Below are 13,805 nucleotides of genomic sequence, written 5' to 3' on the forward strand. Positions count from 1 at the left end.
ACCACTATCTTAGCTAGGCATTCTAATGAATGCACCAGACTTATCATTGAAGCAGCAGCGATTGCCGATGGTGACTCAGTTAGTAAGCCATCAATTGCATTAACTGACAAAGAACTGGTTTTTCTGAAGTTGCACATGCGCTCTCGTTCATCTTAGGTCATGAATTTTGAATGCATACTCATGTCGGGTTGATGCTTTGTAGGGGGCGCTTTTGTCTTGGTGTCTCAGTATATATATGCTTATTTCTCAAAATAAAAATCAGTTGGAAGTCAGCGCTTGTCTTCGTCGTCCTTTTTATCCCTCGTATATGTATGCGCTGTAAGTGACGATTGATACCATGGAATACCAACTAGCCCGTACCCAAACCTGGACGAGAACCGGCGTATTCAGCATGGTATATGGCCAATGGCATAGCCAAACGTTGGCCTGACCTCCGTCGTGTTGTCCCAGCCGCGAGAGCCAGGGACCTTCAATGGCATCGATGGTACGGACATTGAAGGCTGGATTTCCTGGTATGAGCGTGTAAGCGAAAATAATCGGTGGGACCCAACGCTAATGTTAGCGAATGTGATATTCTACCTCCGGGACACAGCGCTAGCGTGACACGAGACCCATGAACACGACATAATGAGTTGGGACGACTGCAAGCAGGAGCTTCTAGACCTCTTTCGAAAGCCCTTTGGCCGTCTGCTGGCAGCGAAGAAGGAGATATCGACCCGTGCTCAAACGTCAACAGACTCTTACGTGGCGTATATTCAAGATGTCCTCGCGCTCTGTCATAAAGCTGACAAAGACACGAACGAGACCGACAAGATTTGCCACATCCTAAAGGGCATAGCAGATGACGCATTCAACCTGCTTATCTGAAAGAACTATGACTCCGTGGACCCGATCATCAAAGAGTGCCGCAATTTCGAACTGATGAAGAGTCGCTGTATTAAGCAGCTGTTCAGTAGGCTACCAAATACAGCTCCGACATCTTCGTGGGAAGAACAGCCACGTGGACCTCCTCTGTCTGGACAAGAAAATTTGACGCGGTTAATTTGTCGCGAGCTCGAAGCCATGTCTCCCGCCGGTCCTCGTCAGCATTGCACAGACAACGCATGTTCTGTATCGCTTATACAGGCCGTTGTCAAACAGGAGATAGCAAATTTAGGCCTCCCGTCTCTCTGCCCCATTCGTGATGCCACCGCTGTCAGTCAGGACCGGCCCCGCCCAAACATTGCTTCCCCGTTATCAGGGGTTTCAACTCGTTGTCGTAACCCTGCCGACTGGAGAACACCGGACCAATTTGTTTCAGTTGCTCGCGTGTTGGACATCTCGCTCGTCATTGCCGCAGTCGTTGGTCATCGCCCCCTAGGTGGAGCTTCCCGTCTCACCGTCCAGATCATGGTGCTCCCCGTTTCTCTGTGCGCCCTTCATCTACGAATATCGACAACGTACCTACGACTTTCCGAAGCAGCCGCAGGCCCGTCGCTCTTCTTCCCCACGCGAAAAGAAATGTAAAAGTTAATTGAGCAATCTTTATTAATTAGCCAGTTTGGAGGGTCGAAAAGAATAACATGACGTGCTACATATGGCTCAGAACAATAATGCGACAATTTGACATGCGTAACACTTATATTTTTTTTTTTAATAGTTGGCCCAAGTTAGCAGAAACCCTGAATAGTTAGCACTGTATATGCCCCATTACGCGAAAATCGGTCGTATTCGGCTGCATGAGCGAATTATAGTACCAAAAATGGCAGACGGTGCAAAGAGCTAGTAAAAACACGCCAATAAATGGTCGGATTGACGTCAAATTTCTCAGTGAGGTTCCTGCCAACAAAGTAAATTAATGGCTTTGAAAGGAAAATGAGGTAAATTTCGATCTGGGTGGGAATCGAACCCGGGCCTCCAGGTTGCAAGAGTAGGCTTCCCTGACGCCACGGCGGCTCCACAATTGTGGTTTACCAACGGTGAGTCTAGTGCGTGCTTCATTGCACAAGTCACGCCGCAGCCCTCTGGCTGACTAAAGGTGCGGCCTAGTTCGTGCGACATTGGGCACGTGACAGCGCAAGCAGCCAATGGGGAGGAGGTGGCGCCACGTCATGAGTGTATAAAATGAGTGTATAAGATAAAAAAGAAGCATTAAATGTCCAATTGAACGCCGCTGAGCGGTCCTTCGGGTTATGAACTCCTCGCGGGCAAGTGAGCGCGTTTTGATTGGCCCTTATCGAGGCGCAGTTAGAACGCAGGCGAGAGCTCGCGCGAACAAAGGACGTGTAGTAAGAAACATTTGACCAAAGGGACTATAATGCTTTCGCATTCCCACACGTAAGCAGTCTTGAGTGTATTTTCCGAATGTTTATTTATTTATTTATTTATCTGTATCAGTGCACTGTTGATCATCCCAAAGCGCGCAAATATCTTTTGCAGTGAATCCACTGATGAGCCTGAGCGTTCGCCTGGTATATAGACCGCCTCTCCATCTCGCGCTGCTCCCCTCGTTCTAGGTTTCGCGACCTGGTGGCCGAATCCGGAGGCCCCGGCTGTGACGTGCTGTGCGGTAGGCGAGGCGGCCTGCTGCGCAAGCTGTGCTGGCTGGTGGTCGTCGCCCTCCTGGTGGGTCAATGCGCCCACGAGTGCGTGATGGTGTTCAGCGAGTACGCCGGCTTCCCCGTGGCCACGAGCTACAGCTCCGAGCAGGGCCTCGCCATGGCCTTCCCGGCCGTCACCGTCTGCAACGCCAACCCGCTGCGGAGGTCCCGTCTCTGCGCGGCGCAGGCCTCGCTTCGCGGAAGCAAGGGCGCGCCCGAGAAGGTCTTGGAACGAAACTGCGCTGACAACAGCACTTACGACGACGTGAGTGGGCAAGAATTTAATTCGTCGTACCGAAACGCGAAAACGCCTGTGTACTCCGGGTGATTTTTTACCGTCCCTGTGAAGTTCTGTATAAAATCCACGTGCGATAAGATCTTGTCGTGTCCCACGTGCCGTATCCTGTGGTTGCGAGAGAAAGCACGCGAAGGCGAGCCAAGAAGGATGGTGGCGCGCCGAGGTCATATGATAAATTTCGAACGAAAGAGGGGTGGTGCGGTGGGGGGCGCATCTTTTCTACAGTCGGATACAACTCAAGTCGGCAGTGAAGCCCCGCCCACGCCCTCATATCCGCCAAACACTTCCTCCCCGAGGCTGCAAATAGTTCGTAATTCAAACTTTCCCTGTTACCTAAGTAAGGCGGTAACCAGAAAAATAAAATTATAAGCGCGTAATTTTGTACCTCTTCACTCGTCTATTCCAGCGGAAGGGTAAAAGCCTGATTCTTTGTTGAACTGAAATAAAACGCTTGCTTCGCTGCAACCATTTATTGCCAAATTTCACTTCAGTTGGCTTTTGAGTGTCACGAGTAAAACAGGGTCAGCAGTGAAATGAACTGTACCGCGGACTTTTGAAGAGTGAAATGCTCAGACTCCATACGCTTTGTCCATGTCTGCTGCACACCTCATCGCTTCCGCCGATGAAAAGACCCTTAAAGAACAGCAGACGCTCCGGAGAGGTCAAGTACGACGCCATTTTGAAAACGTCGCATGAAGACCTGCATGACGACGATGTTGTTTGCTTCTGTGACTGGCAGGCGCAGTAACACAACCCCGCGCGGTCCGTGTGCCTTGGTTGCCAACTGCTGTTTTTCTTAAGTTGCATCCTACCGCAGCCTGGCGGTATAATTCTGCACAGGCTGTCCGCTCGGCGGCTGAGCGCATACGCGGCCCGAGCGCCCTACATTGCGGATAATCTGCGGCCAGTGCAAAGGTGAGGGCTAGCTGAGGTGGCTGGTGGCCTGACGTGCTCTGCTGTCCCGCGCGGCTAGTGTTTGGAGATCGCGTAGTCCCAAATTTCGGAGACGCGCGTGGAAGCGAGAGGCAGCACGAAGCGTTCGCTCCCCTCTTGACTGCGCTCTCTCATCGCGCCAGGTTTGTGACAGCGAGTGTTCGCGGACGTCCGGTGACATCTGTTCCTGTTTGCCTCTGCGCGCGTGAGACGTACCAGGCTTGTTAATCTAGTTAGTAAGCGATTGCTTGCTACAATTTATGCGGTAAATAAAACTACTAGGCTTACTTCGTGTAGTGTAATATTTTGATATCACCACCAATGCTGTACCTCTCGGGTGAAATTGGAACTTGTTATTGTTATTATTATTATTATTATTATTATTAATGCCTCCTCAACCAGAATATGGCCATCGCGGCCGAGAATCGAACCCGGTGCTTCGTTTTCAGCAGGAGAACATCATATGAAGCTTAGAACGACAGAAAGCTGAGCTAGTTGGTAACGATTCATTATGCAAAATATAAGTGAGGCGTGCAGACAGGACAAAACAGTAGAGAAGACACAAGAGTACTCTTGTGTCCTGTCTGCACGCCTCACTTCTATTTTGCATAAAGAACATCATATATTCACTGAGCCACGTAAAGAAAGCAAGTGGCTCGGCGTACGCTAATGAAACACCAACGCACCCCCAAAATAGCGCCCATGAAACCACACGCGAACAGTCCAATAGGGAAATGGAAGGAGGCCATTTGCATCGTTTTGCTATTCAATTTTATTTTCTATGTACAACACACAGACATGAACTACGCAAATAGTTAGGTGTTATTGTTAAAGGGTGCGCCATAATTACTGTCGCACAGTTTGTGCGCTACAACTCCGTTCATTTCAGAACTTCCTTCAGTTAGAGGGTACTTCAACGGACTTTCGTGGCGTCTTTCAAGAAAACATGTTTCCTTTATCCTCACCCAAGTTAAGATATTTAGTCTGCGACGTGTGATCTATGTGCCGTGTTCGGAATTGACGTCCTGCTGTCACATATTCGTCGTCGTTTTGTTGTCCTATTGTGGTCGCTGGACATCACTGCCGTCATCGTGGCCGACGGTCGAAGCGAGCACGAATGATTTCCCTGGACTTATTGAGGTCCGCTCGTGAATGATCGCTTGAGCGATAAATGAATATTGTACAAGACGCGAGCCTCAGTATAACAGTGTTTCTATACTTCAAACCCTGGCGTGCCACACCTAGACATGTATACTGAGCTTGTATGCTGCGATTGGGCTCGCAGGCGCATGCAGGTGAGTACCGTATAAAGCAAGTGTCCTAGAAAGTACTTGTTGCCGAGTGGAGATAATTCAGGTGATACCAAACCCATACCCCCTACCTATTACTGCAGGGGATGCAAGAAGCAGGAGAGATTAAACCTACGCTCTGAATAATAGAGACACCGGTCAATGACCCCTCCCAGTATACCGCTGCTTGTTGCATTGTACCGTGGTTTGTTGCATATGCGGTTTTGCTTCGTCGTCGATGCTAATTGGGTGCCAGGACGTCTGTCTTGCATGCGAAAACGAGCGCAGTGCATTTTGCGCTTGCCACATGCAGGCCTCCGATGTGCATGCACTATACCTGACAGCACACGACGCTTCGCACGCTACGCAGCCGCCGTCACGCATAAGCTTCTCTGAAGTACTGCATGCTTATTTCGACACAGTACAGCCCGACCGGCACTCTGATTAGGGCGCCAGAACGTATGAGCCGTAGTTCCGATGGGCTACGTTCGTTAATGTCACTATATAAGTGTTAGCTGGCTAACATGTGAAGTGGATGTGATGAGACAAGTGCGATCAGAGCTATCTTTGAGTAGCAATAGCAAATGTTTCCTTTTCTTCGCCTCACGAAGATGGTGGAGCTCAGGACGAAGAGGCGGCCTGACGACGACACAATAACGTCGATCACGGCACAGGTCGTCGTAGGCGTAACGCAAAGGACGGATGGACAAGACAAACTCAGTTCCGAGCTCGTGAATGCCGTCGCAGGAAAAATAAAATGAGAATGACATAATAGTTCTGCGGAAACCCGCAAGGTGGAGAGAAGTAATTCTCATTTCACCTTATTAATAAAATGAGTGTAAAGGAACCAGGGGCGCTTCTTTTTTCCGACATGAAGCAGTGCGGAATATTGGACGTTATATGCTCGAGGCGCTGTCTATATGAGAGACAGATCGCCACTTTGTCTCCTTTTTCGGCATCAGCAGCAATGCCTGGTGCCGACAACAAGTGACGCTGTGTTCAACCATAATGTTGTTGTTGGTAGGGGTGGTGGTGTTGCTGCAGGTGGGGTTAACATAGCCAGCAATTGTTCCGCCTGAGCCTCCTGTGAGTGTCACTGTGTATGTCACCAGGTGTTGAAGAGCCCCGTGCCTCGCATGAAGACATATCAGCAATTGTTGCGCTCTTTTCCCGATTGCAGCGGGCCCTCCAGAGAAAACGACGTCATCAAAAGTCCTGTGCGAAGAACCATTATTTTGCAGGCTGTCGACCATTGCTTTTCTTTCTGTGTCGAACTGCGGGCTTGGCCAAATGAAACATTCGATGTCGCCGATAGCACCACAGAAGGAGCGAGGAAGCACATCGTTCAGTCTTGAATAACCAAGTCGGGGAGTACGCGGAGTCAGTTCTGATGCGTTGCAACAGCATTGCTTCTTCGCGAGCATTGCAAGTTCATGGGTCACACAGCCTTCGAGTGAAGTCTTGTGGATTGCCCTGAAGTGAATGCGGATTGCGTCCTTAGCGTTCTGAAAGGTGTTTGGCGCTCTCACTTTTGGGACGCATGTAACCGCTAAGGCGTGCAAGAGCGTCAACTTTCTCATTTCCTTCAATTCCTATGTGGGACGGGATTTACTAAAGGTTTTACGTTAAATCCCTTGCTCATAATATTTTTATCAGTGCCAGAGATTGCCTTGTAAACTTCTCTCGAGGTAGACCACGGTGTAATCGTTGTAACGCTGACTTTGAGTGCGTCAGCACCACGACGTCTCGTACAGAATAGGCGCGTAGTTATTGCAAAGCCGCTGTAATTTCGGCGCTTTCTGCTGCTGAAGACGAAATACGCGATCCAGCCGGCCAGACCATGACACATCGAGGGAGGGTTTGCAGCATGCCGCTACCTGGCTGTCCACACCTACCTACGCTACCTGTTTGTACGCACACCGACCCGTATGTGTACATTAGTAGGTGGCTTTGAAACGCTGTACTCAAATGGCCCAGCCCAAGAAACTTTGCTTCGGCAGTTGAAATGGTGCGTTTCGCCGGTAGGTGGGGTACATTGAGGCTGCTGGTGACGTCCGAAGAGGACCATAGCTGGTCGAGGCGGCTCCGTTTAGGCCCTTCGGATCTTAAAGATCAGAAAGTCTTCAGCGCCGCATGGAAATGGGAGCGAGTTCTTGCTCTTGGCCGCCGGAGAAGCGCCGTGCCTGCGGAGTCTCGCCCAGCCTTAGCTGCGTCAGCGAGGCCTGAGATGCCAAAAGGCGGAGTGGAAGAGACACTACTTCAATGCTAACCTTCTTTTTTAAAGCTGCCTGAGGAGCTCCCATCGCCAAGTGAAGTCCCTTTCTGTGAACTGCCTCCAAGCGCTCAAGTTCGCTCGGTAATGGTGATATCAACGGCAACTGAGAGAGAAGGCGGTTTGCTACAGTGCAGCGTTCAGTTAAAGCACAATAGCTTGTCGCCCATTCTTTTTTTTTTTTCGTAGAAGACTTCTAATTCCAGTCCAGGCTACACTGAAGCATCCTCTTTACTCTCGTGTGCGCAGCCCAATGGAGCTGACGACGGCCTGTCCCAGCAGCTGCAGGTGTGGATGGCCCAGAGAAACAAAGAGGAACGTAGCACCGTTCGACGTCTCTTTCGTCTCGGTCATCAGCTCGGGGACACCGTCGTGCATTGCCGCTACGCGCGACGAAACTGCACCGACACAAGGTAAGCGTGAAACGAATCTGCAGCCACACACACAAAAAAATAGGAGAGAAAAGAATAAAAGGTTCATTTTATACGACCGGCCGTACCAACAAGACATACAACAAACTACAAATTTTCCATCGGGTGTACCTTCATTGCCCAGCGAGTTCCAACAGAACGCGAGCAGCCACCTTTCCAAATGGCTTGGCGCACTTGTGTTTAAGCCTCTGGAATTTCATGGGGGTAGAATGCAAAAACACTCGTGTGTCATGCATTTCGTGTCCTTCGGCTACGCGGAGCTCCTCCTACGGCGTCTGTTAGGTCCCGTGAAATTCTTCGGAACGTACTTTGAAATTCCAGGAATAATTATTTAATAGTTCTTTGGCTTATCTATACAGGCACTTTGCGATAGCTAGATGTGTAGGTAGAGGTTCCTGTCTAGCATCATTTCTAGTCTCTTTGGCAACAACAAGAATAAGTAACAATAAAAAAAGAACGCGTCTGGTTGCTCAAACGAACATTCCCTCTTTCCCCCCTTAGCCCAACGGCGCGATGCTGTAACCGTTAGAACAGGACCTCCATACTTCTTCGTTGTCTACTAAGTCCTCTTCATTTCCACTAAGTCAGGAGGATATAAGAAATGTGTACCACGAAGTCCGCACAAAGTTGGGCCGATACGACGCACTCGTTGGAATCCACGCGAAGCGAAGCTGCAGCTATGCGGATGTGTGTATTTAAATACGGTAACGACGATGCGTACGATTATGTTTGCTTTCATCCTACGCAGCGTGCTACCTCATGCAATGATAATCCACCACAAAGGCCACCGCATTAATCTCACACGTATTTTTTTAATGTCTATGCGCTACACCGTCCGAAATGAAAACGCCCACTCAGACGGACGCACAGTGTGCGATGTCTGCGCACCGATGCCCTGAGGATGAAGTCGATATGACTCTTTACGAGGAAATCTTATCTTCTATCGTCTATGCTTATCTATCGCATATGCTTATCTGGCTCGGTGTGTGCGCAGATAACCATATGCAACATGTATCTTGACTGCTGCTGCTATTGAGGCATCTGTAGCTCTTGCCACAGTGGCACATACCAAATGGATTAATCGCCCAAGATCAAGTCAGCCGAAGTATACATTTCGTATATATATATATATATATATATATATATATATATATATATATACACCCGCTGTGGTGGCGTAGTGGCCGTATTAAAATATTGGGCACAAGAACAAATACGTAAGTATATATATTTTTTCAGGTAGTTGTAAAAAGTGAGAAAGAGAGGCGCATCAGAAAAATAGGCTATGTGTAAATCCGCAAGAGGGAGTAAGTTTCACGAAAGGAGATTGTTGCAAAGGAAAACAAAAACGGGAACTAATTCACATGCAACTCAATTTTATTTTCGAGGAAACCATTCTACACTCCTTTGTAAACTCGGGCGTCCTTCAGGAGGACGGATTTTTTTAGGCTTCCTTCGGGCTTCCTTCGGGATGAGTGCGGTTCAGGTACACACATAAAATTGGTAGTTGCTCCCGAATGGGGAAGCACTGACAGCGATAGCAAAGTTTAGCGCATTGGTTTACTAAAGCGTTGCTCTTGAACTATACCAGGCTATACGCAGATACGACCCACGTGGGGCGCCAAATTGTCTGGCACCCTGAAAAACTTAAATATGTAGGCCAGTGTCGCGCATGTGCCAAGGCGCCGCCCGCAAGGAGCGGCACCAGTGAAACTACACCATTTTCATAATGTGAACACTAATTTCTTTCTTTCATTTTTGCATTTTAATATTCCAAAGATTTGGGATAAATTCACACGTTAAGAATAAAGTTTTCACAACTTTTGTTTGCGCAGTGTGATTCTAAAGTGAAAAATATGAGAAATAATTCAATCAAGAATATGCACCTGGTTTGAGCAACTTTGGTTGTTGTATAGTTTAGCATATACCGCGCATATACGGCACAGGTTAAAGTTAAGGAAGCTTAAACACAAGACTTGCACGTAGGCTTCATTGGGGAATACTTAGCACACTTGTGCATGGATATATACGAGGCATCATGGCGGCTGCGAAAATTCACCTCTAGTGTCCACACAATTGCTATCGAAATAAAAATGTCGAAGTGTTCGGTTATGTTTTGTAGAAACCCAAACGGGGCTGGATAGCTAGCTGTCTGCACAATGCTTCACATAACATTAATTCGTGCGATCTGCATAACTTTTTCTCGTCTCTGGCTTTGAAGGGAATTGCCTTCTGTGGCTATTTCACCCGTTTCCGTAGTGGGTTGTTGGCACTCATGGTTGGTATAGTCTGAGGTTGCTAGTCGAAGGCAAGGAGGTTTAAAAATTTTTTTTTGCAGGAGTTGGAATGATTTTCTGAAAGTGAAGCCGCACACCTGCCACCTTAGGAAGGGCACGATAAAAGATTCGGCTATTGCGCAAGAAGAGAAGTGCTTTCCTCATACTCCCACCAACAGTTTAATATAACTAATTTTGTTGTACTGATACTGAATGACGTCTATTTTTGTGTTCCTGGTTTAGCGTTAAAGCCTGAACGTCTTGGCTAACTTTATCGGAGTTCACGCTGTTGATACTCAGCCGAATATAATACTTTCGCCGGGAACAACCAGGTTTTATTTTCCAATTATTTACTTTAAAAAAAGAAAACACTTTATCTGTAAGCGAGCACCACCTGACAAGGTGCTCTTTCAAAGCTAAGTAGGGGCAAACGCTAGCTTCACCTCTGCTGGTAAGCAGGCGCGGTAGCTTCCATTCTAGCGATTTCTATTAATGCGAGTGCATTATATGCCTCATGAAGCGGAAAATCCGGCGTCCGTCCTACGTTAACATCCGATGGCACCAGAACCCACGTGACCAAGTGATGACGTCACGTTGCCGGTGCTGGACCTGCTGCGGCTCTCACTGCGAAATTCCACGGTGAGCAGCACACCGTGGCCCACACCCAAAAAATGGACTGCCCAATTCGAAAATTCAGTTGATCCACTCCCAAAATTGACTTGGCTCACCCGCAAAATTTGAGTGGCCCACACCCAAAGAATTGGCTCTGCCCAATTCGAAAGTTGAGTTGACCCGTGTTCAAGCTGACATCGAGGCACCCTATACTCGCGGACATATTTCTGTGGCAATGAAGGGAAAGCTACGGGCGCGTGACTGCACATGTGTTACCTCGCCAAGTAGTCCGGCAGCGTTGACAGTGCTTTTAGTTGCTCGGAACAGACAATGACGGCGTCGCGTTTCCCTAGACGCGGAAGGGAAAAGCCGCAAAATAAGTAAACCTTTGCGCTCAGTGGTGTGTTCTGTCTTATTTAACTGTTGCTAGTAAGGCGTTTATGCTTTGTCTTCCCCAGCTTAAACGAACGTGGATTAAAACGCGGGACTCTTTTCAAAAGCGCTGTCACTTGTGCGCCGCTTTGCCTCCGCAGCTTTTCCTTCATTGCCGCAGAAAGTTGCCCGCGAGTATAGACGCGTTCGTCGCCTAACACATCGTGTCAAAAAATCTTTGAGAAGGGTGTGCTGTCCGCATTTACCACAACTATAGATGTGCTGGTTAACGGTTCTGTTCTCTACGGACGCTACCTCAATATCCTCACTGTAACTAATATACGCGTATCGTCGAGTGCATCACTCCTTTATTAAGCGAATAGTTGTCTTGTAGCGTTCGGCTATTCGCGTGCATTGATAATCGTTGACGATGGTATCCACGGGTGCCTCGGAAATCCTTCCCTCTATAGCTCGAGAGTCGCTCATTCGAGCACAGCCATTTCTGCATGTGGACACCCGCGATGCTAGTCGCGGTTGTTCAGTACACTGCGATTCGCCACATTTGAATGTTTGTTTGTTCGTTTGCCTACAAAAGTGGCTCAGCGCGTTATGCACACTACCGCGCACTTTTCTCCCTGTCGAGTGATTTCAGCGTCGAAGAGCGTTTCGAGTATATCGGCTTCAGAAGCGTTTCACGCGCAGGTTCTTCAGCACGACGTTCGACTCACACTACGGCAACTGCTTCTGCTTCCACTGCGGCTCGACTGAAAAGAAGAATGAAGAGTTCTACCTGTACCAGACGGCTGCATCTCCCGAAGACGGTAAGATAGGACAACACTCGTTGCGGTACCGTGCACTATAGGGGAAGAGGAGAGAGAGCGTAAAGACGAGTAGAAGGGGAAACAGTCAAGATTAGAACGAGCGTAGTCGGCCACTAAAGTTTACGGGACACTGTGAAAAAAGCTGAATTCTAGCGGAGCCTGAGCTCATGGTCGAGAATTGGTCGAGCTCATGGTAGAGCAAAGGCGTGAGGAGCCTTTGCCACCTACACAGGGATCCATTAAATCAGAAGTGCAATGCTTGAACAGAACCGAAGTTCATATCTGCCATGAAACCCTGGCCCCGGAAACTTACATGCGTGGCCGACTGTACCCTTTCTGCATTACGCTTACCCGCCACGGTTGCTTAGTGGCTTTGACGTTACTCTGCTAAGCACGAGCTCGTGGGAACAAATAGCGACCGCGGTAGCCACATTTCGATGAGGACGAAATGCGTGTATAGTGTGAATTGGGTGCACTTTACGGAACCACAGGTGGTAAAAATTAATCCGGAGCCCCCGCTACGGCGTGCCTCATATTCATATCGGTCGTGGTTTTGGCACGTATAAGGCATCAGCGTTTAATTTACGTTGCACGGCGTCCCTGTCGGTTCCCCAGAAATGGCACGGAAGACGTATTGCAAACATTGAATACAAAAGTGCTTCGTTACAGTCGCAATGCTTTGCGAGGCGTTAGACGCCTCAAATAGAGTACGCTTTCATCTTGTAGTACACGTGAGAACGTGGTGTCGTACGACAGGGCTCTCGTACCCCGGTGGGGGGGGGGGGCGCAGAGCACTGACCTCGTGGGATCGCGCGATGTGCGCGCATCGGCCGTTGCAGGGCTGGACCTCGTGCTGGACGCCCAGGCGCACGAGTACCTGCCCACCTCGATGGAGATGGGCTTCGTGGTCATGGTGCACGGACACGGCTTCCGTCCCGTGCTCTGCAACGACGCCGTGTTCGCGGAGCCCGGATACGTGACCTACATCAGCCTCGCCATGGTGAGCGCGAAGCTCGGCACCTCGCTTCACGTCTTCATCATTAATGTATATGTATATTTATGTTCTTTTTATTGAAGTGTTAGATGTTGGACGCTCAATTACGGCTTCGGCTTCCGCTTGGTTCTTGAGCAAGTGGTACGATTACATGTAATGTGTCCAGACAAACGCTAGTTACCTATGTGTTAAGGAAAACAAAAGGTATAAGAAACGTGGTGCAATCTACAATTATAAAACCTGCAGTGTTTAGGCGCCAAAGGTCTTAGGTCTTAAAATCGCACCATGCAGTGTGTTTTTCAAATAATTTCTTTTTTCCTTTGAACAGATTGGCTAAGCTAGCTGGAACACCCTACATAGTTTTTGTACTTTTGTACATAGTTTCATAGGAGAAAACAGAAGAACCACTAATGCACACACACCGGCGTTATCGCATAGCAGTCAAAACAACACCACAGTATTACAAATAAAGTGACAACGAAACAATTCGAATATTATCACAAACACAGCGAGATTAGAAGGAATCACTCAGAAGAACAATGCGAACCGCAGTACACCGACATTATACACCGACATTACAATATCGAAAACGCTGCTATGAACGAAACGTTTCTTTTTGTTATATGTGTGTCTGATAACGCCCAACAATGCCGCTGTCTTCAAGAAATTTTTGATGCCATTAAAGCTCTACTTTACATCACTCTGGTTGTCCGCGGGCGTAATGATTTCTTTAAACTGAGCGATCCACGGTCCTATGCCATTGATATCGATTTTGATGTCATTGAAATCGACCGTTTTGGTGCATCAATATTATTGTTATGCGAATGCCGCATACACAAAGCTGAGCAGCAGATAGTCAGCCAGTGAGGTGCTTCATGTTCCGTAGTCATGTGGTCGAGTGATTGAGGAGAGGAAAAAAAAATGTGAC

At 48.4% G+C, this 13,805-nt stretch overlaps 1 protein-coding gene across 1 annotated transcript in view; it reads left to right on the forward strand.

Annotated features, from left to right (window-relative positions):
- Nucleotides 1-13,805, forward strand: part of LOC142579613 (acid-sensing ion channel 3-like) — a 57,316-nt gene that overhangs the window by 21,772 nt on the left and 21,739 nt on the right. The window contains exons 2-5 of the mRNA XM_075690003.1: nt 2,496-2,844; nt 7,621-7,784; nt 11,765-11,883; nt 12,723-12,883. Of these exons, the coding sequence (XP_075546118.1) occupies nt 2,496-2,844; nt 7,621-7,784; nt 11,765-11,883; nt 12,723-12,883 (793 nt within the window). The remainder of the gene's footprint in view (nt 1-2,495; nt 2,845-7,620; nt 7,785-11,764; nt 11,884-12,722; nt 12,884-13,805) is intronic.

This window comes from Dermacentor variabilis, chromosome 4 (assembly GCF_050947875.1).
Source record: "Dermacentor variabilis isolate Ectoservices chromosome 4, ASM5094787v1, whole genome shotgun sequence".
NCBI classification, from domain to species: Eukaryota; Metazoa; Arthropoda; class Arachnida; order Ixodida; family Ixodidae; genus Dermacentor; species Dermacentor variabilis.